Source organism: Monopterus albus, unplaced genomic scaffold, assembly GCF_001952655.1.
Source record: "Monopterus albus unplaced genomic scaffold, M_albus_1.0 scaffold45.1, whole genome shotgun sequence".
NCBI lineage: Eukaryota > Metazoa > Chordata > Actinopteri > Synbranchiformes > Synbranchidae > Monopterus > Monopterus albus.
Genome location: NW_018127925.1, coordinates 981,218 through 997,084, shown reverse-complemented (window position 1 = coordinate 997,084; position 15,867 = coordinate 981,218). Strand labels below are relative to the sequence as shown.

The following is a 15,867-nucleotide window of genomic DNA, read 5'->3' as shown; positions in this document are numbered from 1 at the left end:
GGAATTAAATAAAATATGTTGCATAAAAAATAATAAAAAATAATAAAAAAAGCTGTTTTGCACTGTATTGCCCATTTAAAACTGGGGTATTAGAGAACTGTACAGGCTTTTGGATATTAAGTGTTTCATTTTTCATTCTGTATTTTAAGTACAATTATGTGGTTGTTAGGAAAAATACTTGTAAATCAGAGAATGTGCTTGGCTATATCTTTGCTGTGTTTCACAAATGGCTAAAGCATATGTGCTAACAGTTTCTGTTGTGGTGTGATTGATGAGCCTCTCACTGAGGCTGGTGGCTCTGTTAAAGTTATTTGTCAGTATTTGGTGCCGGAGGCCTTTTACTTGAACTGTTGCAAAGTGTCAAATCGTGCCTGTTTTATTGGTCTTCTGTGGCCACACAGCAAGCAGTCATGGCAACCCTCCAGACTGCTTTCGCTCCAGAGGGATGGCTGGCTACACACCAGCTGTGTGTCTGGGCTGGCTGGTAAACTGCAGTCGTCTGTCTTTTTTTTTTTTTTTGTACCACGTTGAAGAGACAAAGATGGGCTCAAGCCTTTCCAGCTAGAACATCCTTCTCTGTTAAGCAAATGCCCTGCTGACACATTGGGGGCTAAATGTAATGAAGCAGAGCATGTTAGAGAATTTACTTCATGAGTACTGTTTTCCATATGAAGTATCCATTGGTTTAGACATACCCTTCTCTTTTGTTCATGCCATTTCTAGCATGTTTGGTCTATGATAATTCTGCTGTGTTATCTAGGGGGGATGCAGGACTACAACTACCTCTATGGAAACTGTCTGGAAATCACCATGGAGCTGAGCTGCTGCAAATATCCTCCTGCATCTGAGCTCCATCATCAATGGGATCTGAACAGGGAATCCCTACTAGCCTACATGGAAAAGGTAGAGCTTTTAAGTTAAAGGAGTAATGACACATCATTCATTATAATGTGCCTACTGCTTTTTGTTTATTTAAAGTTACTCTGCCTAATTTTATTTCAGCTGCTAGCGGGTCTAGTGAGACTCAAAACACACTCACACTCCTGACTGCTGTTTTTTTTCCCCCCCGAGTCCAAAGCTAGCATCAGCTGATTAACAAGTACATTTGACAGAATCTACTAGAACACACTGGTTACTGTTCCTGTTACACAAAGCTGGAATTATTCCCAAATTAAAATCACATTAATTAAGTACAAAGGTAAAAACATGCCATGCTGTTGCTAATGTTACCAGAACAAACACATTAGCTGTAGATACTAACACACTCGGAAGGAAGAACGCCACATCTGGATCAAATTTGCAGTCCTTTGGCTGCTTTTAACACTCTTCATCACAAAAAGTCAAACTGATGTTAACCCTAGTTTTTGCTCTTTTTTTCCCCCACTCTCTCTGTGAGAAACATGCCTTCTTCATTTTGGCAGTCACTGTTTTGGACTTCTAGCTGCCAAGAGCTCCTCTGTGGCTGTTTGAAATGACTACTTATAGTTAAAAAAAAAAACTTTGCTCATGACCTTTACTAGCTGCCAGGTGGGGCTAAATTAAGTCCTGTATTTTGAAAACACCAGGTAGCGAAACAGGAATAACAACAATCGCTGTAGGCAGCAGAGTGTCATAGAGGGGGAAAGGATAGTGGAGAGTCACCACGTCCTGTCCCATTTTCACTTGATTCACTGTATCAGACAATGTGTAAAATCTCAGGTAATGCACCTTTAAAAAGATAACACAATCAAAGCCTGCCTGATACCGTTATCATACAATTTCTCCACGTCAAAGTGTCCTTGGTATTTACAGTACTGTTGTCTTTCCAGGTCCATATAGGTGTTCATGGCTATGTGAAAGAGGACATCACTGGTGCTGCCCTCGCCAATGTCAGCATTGTGGTGGCAGGCATTCGCCACAACCTGACCACTGGGAAGTATGGGGACTTCTACCGCCTCCTAATCCCTGGGACATACAACATCACAGCTGTGGTCCCAGGGTCAGTAATTCATTTGAACTTTTTTTTTGAATTGTAGATTTTCAAAAACAGAAGTTATGCATTAAAGGATAACACTTAAAAATAGTAAATAATAGTCAGGTTTCAGTTTCCTTTACAGTGACCAGTGACAGGACACTAACTGGTGCAGCCATTGCTGTTCATTGTCTTTTGATAGTTGCCAGATCATGATGAATAAAGCAAAAGTTTTAATCTGGCTCTTCCAGAATAATACTGAAACTTAGCCTCCATGTCTCAGACAGATTTACCTGCAAGTGCTGCACTAAAGAAATGTATAACTTCAGTTACTTCCTCATTAGAGTTGCTGAGTAACTCTTAATTACGGAAGTGAACATACATATGTTCATTGGTGTAAGACTTCCTGGTAGAGCAATTAAATGGAAACCGCACTCATAATGTCATTTCTTCCTTGTGATTTTAAGGTGTGCTTGTCCTCACATTTATTTTCTGTACACAGATATGCGTCACAGACAGTCAACCATGTCCAGGTCATGGAAGGGAAAGCCACAGAACTGAACTTTACCTTGGCACCTGTGGTCAGTTGGGCTGCCAGTAGCACCACTGTGCCTACATCCTCGCTGCCATCCACAACCACTGAGCCAAGCATCTCCACTGCCACCAGCGCCACCCGCTTTTCTACCTCCTCCCAGAACTGGATGGTTCCTACTGTGGAAATCCAAACTAACCCCCCTTTGCTTCCAAATGAACACCAAGCCATCCAGCCACAGGAGTTTCATCACCACAGCTATGCAGACATGGAGCTGTTCTTACGCAAGTACAGCATCAAGTTCCCCTCTATTACCCATCTTCACTCTATTGGGCACTCCGTAGAAGGCCGTGAGCTCTATGTGATGGTCATCTCCAACAAGCCCACTGTTCATGAGCATGGTGCGTCATAGACTGTGTAATAGTCATGTTGGGCTAGTCCCTCTTGTTTACATGTGATGTATGCTATGGCTTTAAGTGTTGTTACTGATAAAGTGTATATTCTTTTTTTTATGTCAATGTTATCTGTTGCTACAGATTTTGATTTTGCCCTTCACTCTGTGTTTCCATGCCAGGTGAGCCAGAGTTTAAATATGTGGCCAACATGCATGGTAATGAAGTGGTGGGTCGAGAGTTGTTGCTCAATCTCATTGAGTACCTGTGCCGTAACTATGGTACTGACCCGGAGGTCACTGAGTTGGTCAACAGCACCCGCATTCACATCATGCCTTCAATGAACCCTGATGGCTATGAGGTAGCCACTGAAGGTAAAAGAAAGGAAGACACCCAGGCCCACACAAAATAATGCTTACACAGGTGAAAGTAACACTGTCTGCAGGCATAGTATGAAATTAAGACTTGTAATACAGGTCACAGCTGGGTTTGGTGTGTTGTTTTGGAGCAAAGGTTTAATATTATAGGGCTTGAATAGTAATTTGATCTGCTATTTGCAGCTGTAAATGAAACGGTGTGTAAAATGGCCAGATCACAATGATATAGAGACTTTAGTGATCACAAAGGAATACATAATGTGTTCTTTGTTCATTCAGTTTTAAGAGGTAGATTAGTACTTTTCATGAGATAGTGTTATGCTCATGGCACATCTGCACCTTCTTGCTTCTGTGAACACTTGTAAAGTAGGTGGAAGTTTTACAAAGCACTTCCTCTATCTGCCAATACATTCTGGCCGATAGCTGCTGCTGATGTGTAACAGGAAGTACAGATGAGGTTGGGCTGAGGTTGTGTACATGTTCAAGCAGGTACATGCTGCAGTAACAGGTACTTGCTACTACTTGTTACTTTTTTCCTCACAGGTGATGTAAAGGGCTACACAGGGCGCAACAACAGTAACAATTTTGACCTGAACCGCAACTTTCCAGACCAGTTCGCCACCATCACAGAGCCCAGACAGCCAGAGACTATAGCTGTGATGAACTGGCTGAAGAGCATCCCCTTTGTCCTGTCAGCCAACCTCCATGGAGGCATGTCTTATTTTGAGCTGTTAGTGCCAAAGATGGCAATTTTTCAGTATCACTACCACTCGGTGATAGTGATAGTACAATTTAAAATGTTGTGTATATATGTTATGGATAATGAAGTTTATTTTAACCATGTTTTGTGCCGTGGAATTCAGGTTCCTTGGTGGTCAACTACCCTTATGATGATGACAAAGACGGGGCAATTCAATACAGCCCGTCGCCTGATGACAGGGTCTTTCAGCAGTTGTCTAAAGCCTACTCACAGGTAACTGGACACTGTTGATGTTGTTTCTGTCTGTGGTTTCATGGCGTAACTGAAAACAAAACGTGGTGTTTGAGTGCTGACGGAAGAAAGCTGAGCTGCAAACCTGACAACAACAGAGCTCATTGTTGAGTTCTCACTCGTGTGTGTTTTTGTGCGTGCAGGAAAATCCTCTGATGCACAGTGGACACCCTTGTGAGGGCCTGTACCCTGGTGAATACTTTGAAGATGGCATCACCAATGGTGCCAACTGGTACAATGTTCCTGGTATGCCTACATCATTCTTCCTAATTTGCTACTCACCACATTCATTTTTTTTCCACTGGAGATTTTCCACAGCACTCTTATATATGAAACCTTTTTTTTGACAAATTCAGTTTTTTTTTTATACAAGCTTAGTCAGCTGGTTTGTCAGCAAAAGGTGAATTCAGTCTCTGTGCAGTTAATTGTTGAATTATATTTAAGCCACCATCTGCAGAATTAGATGGGCTGAAAGCAACAGCATCTACATCTGTTTCCAGTGGGATTGTCTTATTTTTCTACAAACAAAAACATTCCATTGTAGATGCTATAAACACAAAAACCCTTACTGGCTTTAAGTGGAAAGTATTAAGGTTTGAGTAGGAGTTTAAAGGGGCAGTTTTTCTTCAGGTGGCATGCAGGACTGGAACTACCTAAACACCAACTGTTTTGAGGTCACCATTGAATTGGGTTGTGTAAAGTACCCTAAGGCTAAGGACCTGCCTACCTACTGGGAACAAAATCGAAGAGCCTTGCTTCAGTTTATACACCAGGTAATAAGCACACAGGTTATGATTACTTTGAACTTTCTCCTCAGTTTCACTCGATTTCACATCAACTTGTGGACGTGGCTTTGTGTTTCTTTAGGTCCACACTGGAGTAAAGGGCACGGTCTCTGACAGCAGGGATGGTACAGGGATTCCCAATGCCACCATTAGCGTGGAGGGGATTGATCACCACATCTCCACAGCTCACACTGGGGACTACTGGAGACTGCTGGCCCCTGGCACTTATCTCATCCAAGCATCTGCCCATGGGTAAGATTGGAATAGCAGCGAGAAGAACTAAAGTATGGTTACTGAAAAGTGTTTTATTCCTGTGCTACGACCTTTCCGGATTTCCATTGCTGTAAAATAAACAAACTTTTGTCCAGGTATGAACCTAGGATGACCTATGCCTCAGTCTCAAAAGATAGAGTGGAGGTGGTGGACTTCAGACTGACACGTTTACACTCAGACCCTAATGGCCAGTCTACAAACGGCCTTGAACCCACGCAAAACCCATCTGAGAAGGAGTTTCAGCACTTAATCAAGGACCTGTCTCTAGGCCAGGGTTTGGAGCAGCTGGTCAAAAGCATAGCCACAGAGAACACATTCCGCTACCGACGCTACAAAGAGCTACCCGATACTTTCAGGAGCTTCACACTTAACTTTCCCAAAATTACAGCTGTACGCAGGTATGTAGGCTTTGTCCTTCCCCGGGCCCTGTATTTGAACCAATCCACATCATTTGCCTTTAACATTATCCTTTGACATCTCTGTATGTCACTCATGCGCTGTTTGCTAAAAGTTTGGGCTGTCCAGGTCCCCTCTGTGTTTTATTACTTTTATTACTCTTCTTGCTACTTTGTATTTAAAGATTTTTAGGATACTGACCTACCTTTGTTCTCGATTCTTCTGTTCTGGTTCTAGTTTGGGCCAAAGTGTAGAGTTTCGAACCATTTGGGCTCTGGAAATCTCCAACACACCTCAGGAAGCTGAGCCATCTAAACCCAAAATTCGCTTTGTAGCAGGCATCCATGGTAATGCCCCAGTGGGCACCGAGCTACTGCTGGAGTTTGCTACGGTCCTGTGTACCAACTATGGCAAGAACCCAGTCATCACTAGAGTGAGTTTTGGAGCCCCTCATGAAATAGTATTTGACAGCTGTGATTCTTAAATAATACTGCATACTTTATGCATCAACTGTGTTCAGCATGCACCAACTCTTACCTTTTTAAAAACATACATTTTGTTTACTGGAATAGACAGAATTCTTTGTTTCGTCAAGCTGAGAGATTCACCCTCTTTTTATTGGGTTTAATCAATTAACTTTAATTTTGTTAGCAGTGAAAAAAGTTGTACTGGTAAACATATGGTTCTAATTGTTCTCTCTTCATTTCTCTACTCTAGCTCATCAACGAGACCCAGATTGTTATTGTGCCCTCTATCAACCCAGACGGACGAGAACAGGCCATTGAGAAGCAGTGCGCCTCCACCCAGGGCCTGACCAATGCAAATGGCAAAGATCTGGACACAGATTTCTTTGGTCAGTTGTACTGATTTGTTTGTGAATGTGCAACTGAGAGGCAATGGCAAAAGAAGAAGAATGTATCTTTTCACAATATTGTTATCTACAACTGTCATATTATTGACTGTATAAATATCGACATAGCGTCACCATTTCCCTCCACTATGAAAAAGTGAAGCCAAAATATTGTGAATGTGGTGGCTGCCATCTTGGAATTTTGCAACCAGATTCTAAGCAGTAAGGAACAAGTAGTTGAGTGATGTGTCAAGCCACCAAAGTTGTCAAATCATTTGAAATACACCCCATTTTATGTCATCAAATCACTTATTAAAACAAACTTACCAGAAAAATGACCACGTGTACACACATCGGCTTTATAATATCTACCAAAAACCACAGAATTCACCTCTGGGAAAAATGTATCCGAGCTGAGTTTTTACTTTGGCTCCTGTCTCATCCGCTAACACAAAGGAGGCCAGATTTATGACCTACACTGCCACAAGGGAGCGATCACATCACGGTGACCTCACTTCTGAGGGCTTTCATGGCGTCCACATTTTAAACAGCTGATGTTCTAACTACACTTGCCATAAAAAAAGCTAACAGCTCTGTTTCCTTTCCACCATGTGAATTTTTTTTTTTTTTTTTTTTGTCTTTTTTTTCAGGCAATGCATCACAGCGTGTGGCAGAGGCCCAACCAGAGACCAGTGCAATGATGGAATTAATTTTAGAAAAGGGCTACACACTGTCTGTAGCCCTCGATGGAGGGTCCCTTGTTGCCACGTACCCTTATGACAAGCCTGTCCAGTCTGGTAACACCACTGTGCAACTAACTGTCTGTTGTTTGACTGTTTTAATATCCTTGAAATATGTGGGGAAATTATGATATAAGCAAAAATTAATTTAGGGTGTTTACAATAATTTGACTGGGAAGGATTTTGTTTTGTTGGTTTTGTCTTAAAGGTAGAGTATGTGACTTTGTTCAAATATGTTTGTTGTAGAAATCTGCTCCACAACTTGTCTTAATGTGGAGAGGAGCTGTCAAAACCTCCTGTGACCCAGACTCATTGAAGAGCACTGGCATCAGTGCAGAGATATTAGCTTCTAAAGGGTTTTGAGCAGGATCGACCTCTCTAACCTATCAGAGAATTCCAATTATGTCTGCTTGATCAGTAAATTTTGTTGCATTCTCATTTCTTGTAATTTCATAACAACAAATATCCAAAGAGCTGGGCAGAGCGTGGTGGAGCGTAGCAGATCAGAATAGAGCATAGTGGAGCAGGAGGAGCGCTGGGCGGAGCCGACTGGATTGATTCGGAGTTTCATGCTAGCGTTACCTTAAGTTGCATATTGTAGCTTTAAGAGGGTGATGTGTGTCATTAGTTCAAGGTGTTCATCAGTTTACACTTACTGCAAGTCCAGAACAAATTATCTTCAAAATCTGTGGCCACCAGTTGGACACATGTTTTTGTATGACTGCTTCTGAGTCAGCCTCACAGCCAAGAGATTACAGTGCCAATTTTTCCATTTACAGTTATAAGCTTAAGTGTTGTGTAACAGCAATTCACAGGGACAAACAATAAACCATTTGAACACTGACTACTGCTTAAGATTTGGCTGTGTGTGTTTACTTGACAATTTGTTTTGTCTTTCCAGTTGAAAATGAGGGTACATTGAAGTACTTGGCAGGTGTTTATGCCAACAACCACCCCAAGATGCACCTCGGGACCACTGCATGTTCAAACGATGGACAGAGTATGTCATTTTTGTACTCTGAACAATTTCTGTTGTTCCTGAGTGAATCATAAATCCGATTATAGTGTTTGACAGCTAACTGAACATTTCTGTCTCTCAGTGGGCAACATCCCAGATGGAGTTATCAGGGCAGCAGAGAGACAAAGTCACATGGGGAGCATGAAGGTAAGTCTCTCCACTCCAGTGTTTGTGATAGCAATCAACGCAATTAAGTTGACATCCATGCTCCCACTGCATAGTATTTGGGTTTCATGGAGATATCTGAAATGAACAAGCACACATCATTTTTCTTAGGTGGTGTTTTCATATCTTCAGCATTTGGTGATATCTGTCAAAACCACTGAGAAGTAAAACTATGGCAGAAATGGGCATCTGCCCCAGTACTTTCTCATGTGTCCTCTTGTGTCTATGTGTTGTCCCAGGATTTCAGCATGGACTTTGGCCACTGTCCAGAAATCACAGTGTATACTGGCTGCTGTTTGTTCCCTCCTGTTGAGCAGCTGGCTTCTCTCTGGGCTGAGAACAAGAAGGCACTCCTAAGCATGTTGGTGGAGGTATGCTACAACAAGGGGATGTTTCATGGACTTGTTTACCATTTCAACTTTAGATTTTTTTTAGTTATATATTTTCATGCAATAATGCAACAACATGGAGACAAACTACACATAGTGGCTTAAAAGAAAGGGGGGGAAACTATGTATTTAAGTTTTTCTTTTTATAAATGTGCCTCATTTTCTCCCCCACCCAGGTCCATAAAGGGGTGCGTGGTGTGGTGAGGGACAGGAGTGGAAAACCTATTGTTGGAGCGATCATTGTACTGAATGGAGGAGCGAGAGTCTTCACTACACAGGGCGGCTACTTTCGTGCACTGTTGGGTCCTGGCAGCCACAGCATTGAAGCTGTAGCTGATGGCTACCAACAGCAACGTCAAGAGGTACACAGTTCTGTACACACCGTGCATTACACAGGCTAGGAATGTACTAACTTTCACAAAGGTGGCCACAATGGGATAACTCATGAAAACAAATAAGTGTAAGTTTTGTAGTCTCATTTAGATTTCCTGTTATGGTCATTTATATTATGATGTGAAAAGTTCGAAGATGTGACACCAGAAGAATTTAATGCAGATGATAATGCTGAGTAAAAAAAAGAGGATTTGAGTATTTATTTTTATGATCGGGGGTTAGAAAGCAGAAATCAGCTGTGCCTGGTGGTGCTCTGTTGAACGGGTGGCGGTCATACATACATGATGGCACTACATTGTTTTTGTGTCAAACAAAAAAATGTGATCTACTGGGCACTCAGATACAAACCCCAATTAGAAAAAACCAGACTTCACAGATTTGGCTTCAGTAAACTGTTTACAAAGAAGAGAATCACTGAAAATGTCAAAGGTCTGATTTTTCAAAGTATATATCTGGCTACCGTACTACACTCAAGTGAAACACAACCTGTCTAAATAAAAACTAGCACACTGTGGCAGATTATTACTGCAGTCCACCTTTATTGTCTATATCTATCAAAGGTGTAGGGCGGAGCACACAGAATCTCTCTACCACCTCCACCTTTCCATCGGAATACTCTGAAATTTGAAGCATTGGGTAGGCGAGCTCTTTAAATAGACGTTCCTTAATGTTACGCCCCAGCTCCAGACTGTAGGCTGCGAGTGTCCCACAGGGACTGAGGAGCAGGGGATCCACTACTGAATGATAAGTCTGCTGGTACTCTGCTGCTGTGAAGCCATGGATCCGAAGCCCTGGCTGATGTTGTGGGCCACCACACTGACCAGTCGACATGCTGCTGGGGGTCTTCTCTTCAGCAGAGAAAGCTCTGTCAATGCGCGGCAGTTCGACATCTGGAAGGACAGCAGCGTTTCTTATGTACCGTTCATCCAGGGGTTTCGCAGGGTCGGCTTCACTGTGCTCATTCATACAATCCAGAGTCTGACTTGGGGCCAACATGTATTTCCTCTCTTTAATAGTTTCCCCATATTTCTTAGGACAGCGAATACACCGCCTTAGGCCATAGGGCCGCATCTCATTCCTCTGGAAATTAAAAGGGATGTTATTTTATTTTCACTGTATTTGGAAACCTGTGCAGGTTCTTGTCATACTGTTAGAAAATGAACAAACCATATCAATAATACAAAAAGGAAGTGAATTTGCACTTACTCTTTGTGTCTGTTCTGGGTTCAGATCAAATGACTGAATCAGGTCTGAAGACATGCTTTGACATCTTTGGTGGAGCCTCTGAGTCTAGTGTCCACATTTTTAAAAACTTAACTCAAATACTGTAAATAAGTGAGAGACCCATCACTTGCTATGGAGAGAATTCCCTTTTTGTAATTTATCTATCAGAAGATAGCTGAAGGATTTTTTTATTTATTTTTATGAGCCAGCATGCAAACCTGATCTTAGACATCACCTGCACTAAGTTCTACTAAGCAGTCACACCTGTAGATGAGACCTGCTAATTAGGTGATTAACAAACTTACCTGTGTGGGGAGCTTTAGCAGACAGCCTGATGCCCTTTACCTGCATTTGGTCAAGCAGTCGGGATGTATAAGACAGTGTGGTAAAGCTTGATGTTTTCTTTTTATTGTTGCATTTTGAGCTGATTTTCAAGTTAGTACACAAATTAAAAACAAGAAAAGCATCTACAGAAATGAAAATCCAGCCTTAGTTGTTTGAGTTTCACAAGTCAGTCAGCAAATGTTTATGTAATTCTTCAAAGAAGTTCTTTTAAAGTAGCTTGATTAACATGACCACAGCTTTTGAAATGTGTATGACCTGGACTGTAGCTGTTTGCAGTTCATATCCAGACACCAATAATCCCAAAAAAAGTTTTTTTTTTGGCATAATGATGACTTTTTACGAATGTTGTCATCATTCCCTACAATTTGACAAGAAGCTGGTTTAGGAGGTTCAGTGAAGTGTTTTTTTTCTTGTGTTCCAGGTGGTGGTCTCTTCCTTTGAAGCTGCTAGCTTCATCATTATTGAGTTTGACATGGACAACAGTGTCTTTGGCCTGCCCAGAGAGTTTGTGGTGGCAAGTGCAGGTACGCATGTCTAGGAAAAGGCATTTTGTAATCGATGTTATATTCCTTACATGAGCTGTCCACATAAAGGTAAATTGTGCCAGATTGCCAGTATCTTGGAATCCTATTAGACTCACATTTGAAAACCATGTTAAAGAAATCAAAACAAAACTGGTTGTGCAGTTAGTCAACCTCAGAAATGTTAAATTCATAAGGAACCAACTCTTAATGGATGCAGTGAAAATGTTTATTTGATTTTTATTTCTCATTGTGTTACATCATGGTCGAAGGTATGAAAATCCACTTTGAGACCTTTACATAGTTTATACAAAGAGTGTTGAAAATACTTAATGGAAAAAAACACTTAGATATCATCACTGTCACATAATTTAAAAAGTACAACTTTTTCATATTTGATAATTTCATTAATTATACTACTTGGTGTTTATTGTACAGAATTGTCAACAATCCTGCTCCATCATCCTTGAAAGAATTTGTCATTATGCCCCAATAACACAAAGGCAACAAGAGCATCCTCAAAGGGTGATTGTGTTATACATCATGGATTTACCGCTTTTTGGTCGTTCAGCTTGTGTCTTAGTCCACCACCCCTATTTAGAGAGGGATGTTCAATTTGGGCAAAAATAGCTTCCTTGACTCCTCTCTCAAACCAGCAATGTTCTCTGGAGAGGATCTGGACTTCACTGTTCTTGAAAGAAGTTTAGTCAGTTTATCGTGACAATACATTTTTCTCCTTGGTCCACACTGCAAGATCTTTGTCATTGACACTTGAATAGTACAGTCGTATGTTAAGTGTGCGCAACATAAATCTGCTTACTCTGTAGTTTACTCCAAGTAGTGTGATGGAACTTTTTTTTTTTTTAAAGTCTTGAATGTTCTGTTTATTGTTTGTGCATGTCTGTGCTATACAGTGTCTTGTTTTTCTTTCCCTCCCTGCAGCGGCCACCATGACAGCATTGGTGGTGACGGCATGCATCATCTGGTGTGTGTGCGCGGCCAAGTCTAATCATCAAAAGGATGGCTTTCACCGTTTGCGACAGCACCGAGATGATTATGACGACGAGATCCGGCTTACGTCTATGAGCTCCAAGAAGTCGCTGCTCGCGCACGAGTTTCAGGATGAGAGTGAGAGTGAGGAGGAAACGCTGTACGCCAACAAACTCTGAGAACCACTGCACCAACTTGGCTGCTGGCTCAGTATTTTCTTCTGATCTCATCCCTCTGGCTGTCAAGGAGCAGGTTGAACTTGGGGCAGCTTCTCTGTCTCTCTACTTTGCCGAGACCAAGAGTGATAAAGACACTTTGTTCAGTTATACCAACAGGCTTTGAGCACTTACTTCTGGTCACACAGTTATTAGTGCTATTAAATTAATACTTAAGAACATCCTGCTGCTGGTGTCTGCATTTTCGTTCTCTCTCTCTCTCTCTCTGCTTGACTGGTTCAACCGATGGAGAGAAGGTGACAAAGAAGGCAAAGAAACGGGTTCAGCCCGCTGTGCTTCTCAACTGTCCTCAGCATCAGTTTTTGAGTCCCAAAGCTTTTTTTTTTTTTTTGTTTCTGAGCCAAGAGTGCTCTTTCAGACCACTGTCTGTCCCGCCCAGCTAAAGGGTCAGGCCAATAAGTCCAAATAAACTCTTGCTTTAGTGGTTGTGTAATGAACTCTGGATGGAAGTGTTCACAGTCTCCCTGATGATGTCTGTCATGGCCATGCATTTTGACCAGTAGTGCTCTGAGTTGGGAATCTTCTGCTTTTACCCGAGACAGCGTTGCCATGTTAAAATGTGAACCTTTGGAAGACTGAATCCAATACTGTGCCTTGGCTTCTGTAGAGTTTAGAGTCCGGTTGGGCTGTTGTGTGGAACAAGATGCAGCAACGGAATGAAAGGAATACTTGGGCCAAGTTGCAATTTGATCCATCCTATTCTCAGGTGGTAGGAAAAGTGAAATGATGATATAAGGACTCCAATTCCAATGCTGCATTGTTTCTGGCTAACCTGTGTTCAGTAGTTTTTTTTTTTTTTTTTTTTTTTTTTTGTCTCTTCCATTTCTTCTTTGGTGAGGTGTGGCCAAAATCATAAAAGGAGGGAGTTTCTCAAAGGCTTTAAGTCATTAGGGAGAATCTATTACCAAGCTGGAATGAAACCCTTCTCAGTTAGTGCAGGGTGTTTTAATATATGTGTGGCGATCACTTGCACTAAATCTAAAGCGAGAATCATCCTTTATCATTAGCCAAGAAAAAAAAACTATAAATATCTAAGTAATCATGAGAATGCCCCCCCCCCCCTTTTTTTAAGTATAATTTAGGTTTTAGTACAATTTCAAATTTTTTGTACATGGAACCTAACTGCTGACTTTGATGCATATCACGATGAGTCTCTGCCCTGTTTTTGACACTTTCACCATATCCCTTATCTTTTACTGCCAGTTTTGTTTATATCTGAGCATCTTAGTTTAGGTTTGTCCTACATTAATGATCATTGTCTATGAATCAATGTCAGTCACCCATACTATGTTTTAAAGGTCCAGTGCAAAGAAGGGCATATTTTCTGAGCTAATTTTAAAACAAAGGTCATATGGAGCTTAGTCCACTCAACTGTGATGATGACTGCAAGCTCAAAATGCGTCATCTGATGATTAATTTGCACTCATTGTGTTTCAGACAATTGTTTGGGGAGCTGAAAAAGAAGCTACAGATGAATTCCTTTAGTGGCTTAAAAGAAACACCGTAGTCTGGTGTGAAATGATAATGAAGTGCTTTACCATTTCTCATCATATGTAAGGAGTTCATTAGTCATTGGATGAAAGCATTTGAGTGGGATACAGGCAAAATGAGGGAAAGGGTTTGTGTGTAGACTTGCAAGAAAATTGTGGTTTTCATCAGAAATCAATGTGTAAGTACAATTAACTGATTTAGTGCTACACTGACTCAAAATCATTTTCATTTTTTTAATGCCATGCAGCTGTTTGAGGGAATACACACTTGTTCACTAAAGAATCTGCACTGGTTTCCAGTAACTTTGAGAAGAGATTTTCTCCTTTTAAGAAATGCAGCTGCCATCAGTTAAGTTAAACCTGATATATCTGTGTAGAGAGACGGTTTTGTATATCATTATTTGTGTTGTACTGGCTGTGAATGTGTATATGAATTTTGAAAGTTGAGTATGTGTCAAGGTTGTTGGTGTGAAGATTTTCTATAAACTGGACTCGACTGTAAATATTGTTTGCCAGTTGTGAATGGGAAAACAAGTGCAATTTGTGTTAACCATGAACCTACAAGTAACATATAAGAACCTCTGTGTGGTCATGACACAAAAACTCAAAAGGAAATAAAACTTCACATCTCTCCTGCTTTTGTGTTGCATGAGTTGTGTATTTATTTTGACACTGAAGTAGACAGTCCAGCAGTGAAGAAAATGTTACTGGAGTAAAATTCACTTATAATGAACTAAAGGACATTGTGTGTAATTGAATGCACAAAATTAAAAATAATACAGCAATAACTGACATAAAGCAGATGATGAAGTGACCTTGTACCAATATGTAACTTGGATTTCTTCCTAGGTGTTTGAATGTGTCAGCAATGTGAAGAAGGAAAGATGAAGTGATAATAGTTCTACTTTAATGCTATGATAGAAGGATTTTCCCTTTTCTTATGATTTTGCATTCCCTGATGCATTGCTGTCTCTGTGATGCTAGAATTTATTTGTCTACCTGCTCTGGCATTGTAGCCTGAAATTCCTCTTAAATATCCAATGTGTAATTTAAGAAGTAGGCTTCAATGTATCCATTTCTTCTTGTCTTTAGTAAGTGGGATGTTTGGGACAGGAATGGCAGCTGTGGCTCAGAAGGTCAAGTGGGTAATGGCTTAATTGGAGGGTCAGTTGAACCCCAAATTGCTCCTGATGCCAATATGTAAGTGTGTGGCACAGTCACTGTTACAATAGGTTGCTGACATTATTATTGTAGAAAGTGAAAAAAGGAGCACACAAGGAAGCATAGAATCAGAGTTGCACAAGTATAACAAAAGGTAATATACTGTTTAATACTGGTTTTTTCATCTGGAAACATTTTAACATCCTATTTTAATCATAGCAGTCATGAATGAAGAGTTGATATTTACTGGACCTTCTAGGCAATAGCAACTGTGCATTGACACAACTATCACATTTTTAAAGTGATTGTTTCAGCTGTAGTCTTTCACAAAGTACTCTGCTCCATATAACCTGCCACAACTGTATCAATGTTAAAATACTGAATGTGAACTATACCTTTAATAGTTCTCACAGTAGTTGTATAGCTCCCAAAACACAAAAGTAACATTAAATTTAGTGCAATTGTTAAACCTTTTTGTGGAAGCATCTCATGCCCTGTAGGTGGTGCTGAATAAATCACTGGATCTTTTAAACTATTTATTTACAAAAAAAGAGGTTCACTATTTATAGATGACAATTTGTATGGCCAGGGAAGTCGTTTATGACACTGAAGTACATTCATTTGAAGTTTAAATTAAATTCTATTTAA

The 15,867-nt window shown here is 40.7% G+C and overlaps 2 protein-coding genes across 2 annotated transcripts in view; one reads left to right on the top strand and one right to left on the bottom strand.

The window, feature by feature from the left end:
• cpda (carboxypeptidase D, a) overlaps positions 1–14,260 on the top strand; it is a 19,619-nt gene extending 5,359 nt beyond the window's left edge. The window contains exons 3-21 of the mRNA XM_020600147.1: positions 761–903; positions 1,809–1,978; positions 2,454–2,884; positions 3,058–3,249; positions 3,796–3,963; positions 4,116–4,225; positions 4,387–4,489; positions 4,874–5,016; positions 5,111–5,280; positions 5,397–5,699; positions 5,935–6,130; positions 6,415–6,550; positions 7,198–7,344; positions 8,189–8,287; positions 8,388–8,452; positions 8,710–8,841; positions 9,036–9,221; positions 11,243–11,345; positions 12,285–14,260. Coding sequence (XP_020455803.1) covers positions 761–903; positions 1,809–1,978; positions 2,454–2,884; positions 3,058–3,249; positions 3,796–3,963; positions 4,116–4,225; positions 4,387–4,489; positions 4,874–5,016; positions 5,111–5,280; positions 5,397–5,699; positions 5,935–6,130; positions 6,415–6,550; positions 7,198–7,344; positions 8,189–8,287; positions 8,388–8,452; positions 8,710–8,841; positions 9,036–9,221; positions 11,243–11,345; positions 12,285–12,511 — 3,224 coding nt within the window. The 3' untranslated portion in view covers positions 12,512–14,260. The remainder of the gene's footprint in view (positions 1–760; positions 904–1,808; positions 1,979–2,453; positions 2,885–3,057; positions 3,250–3,795; positions 3,964–4,115; positions 4,226–4,386; positions 4,490–4,873; positions 5,017–5,110; positions 5,281–5,396; positions 5,700–5,934; positions 6,131–6,414; positions 6,551–7,197; positions 7,345–8,188; positions 8,288–8,387; positions 8,453–8,709; positions 8,842–9,035; positions 9,222–11,242; positions 11,346–12,284) is intronic.
• Positions 9,255–10,743, bottom strand: LOC109960217 (uncharacterized protein C22orf31). The gene is made up of 2 exons (XM_020600148.1): positions 10,459–10,743; positions 9,255–10,332 (listed from the first exon to the last, which is right to left on the bottom strand). The coding sequence occupies exons 1-2, from the start codon at positions 10,510–10,512 to the stop codon at positions 9,775–9,777; spliced, it is 612 nt and encodes a 203-aa protein (XP_020455804.1). The 5' UTR covers positions 10,513–10,743; the 3' UTR covers positions 9,255–9,774.
• Positions 14,261–15,867: the final 1,607 nt, after the last annotated feature.

Coding starts and splice junctions, on each gene's coding strand:
- LOC109960217 (XM_020600148.1), bottom strand. CDS start 10,512: ATGTCTTCAGACCTGATTCAGTCATTTGATCTGAACCCAGAACAGACA. Junction 10,333..10,458: donor ACCCAGAACAGACACAAAGA/GTAAGTGCAAAT, acceptor TTTAATTTCCAG/AGGAATGAGATGCGGCCCTA.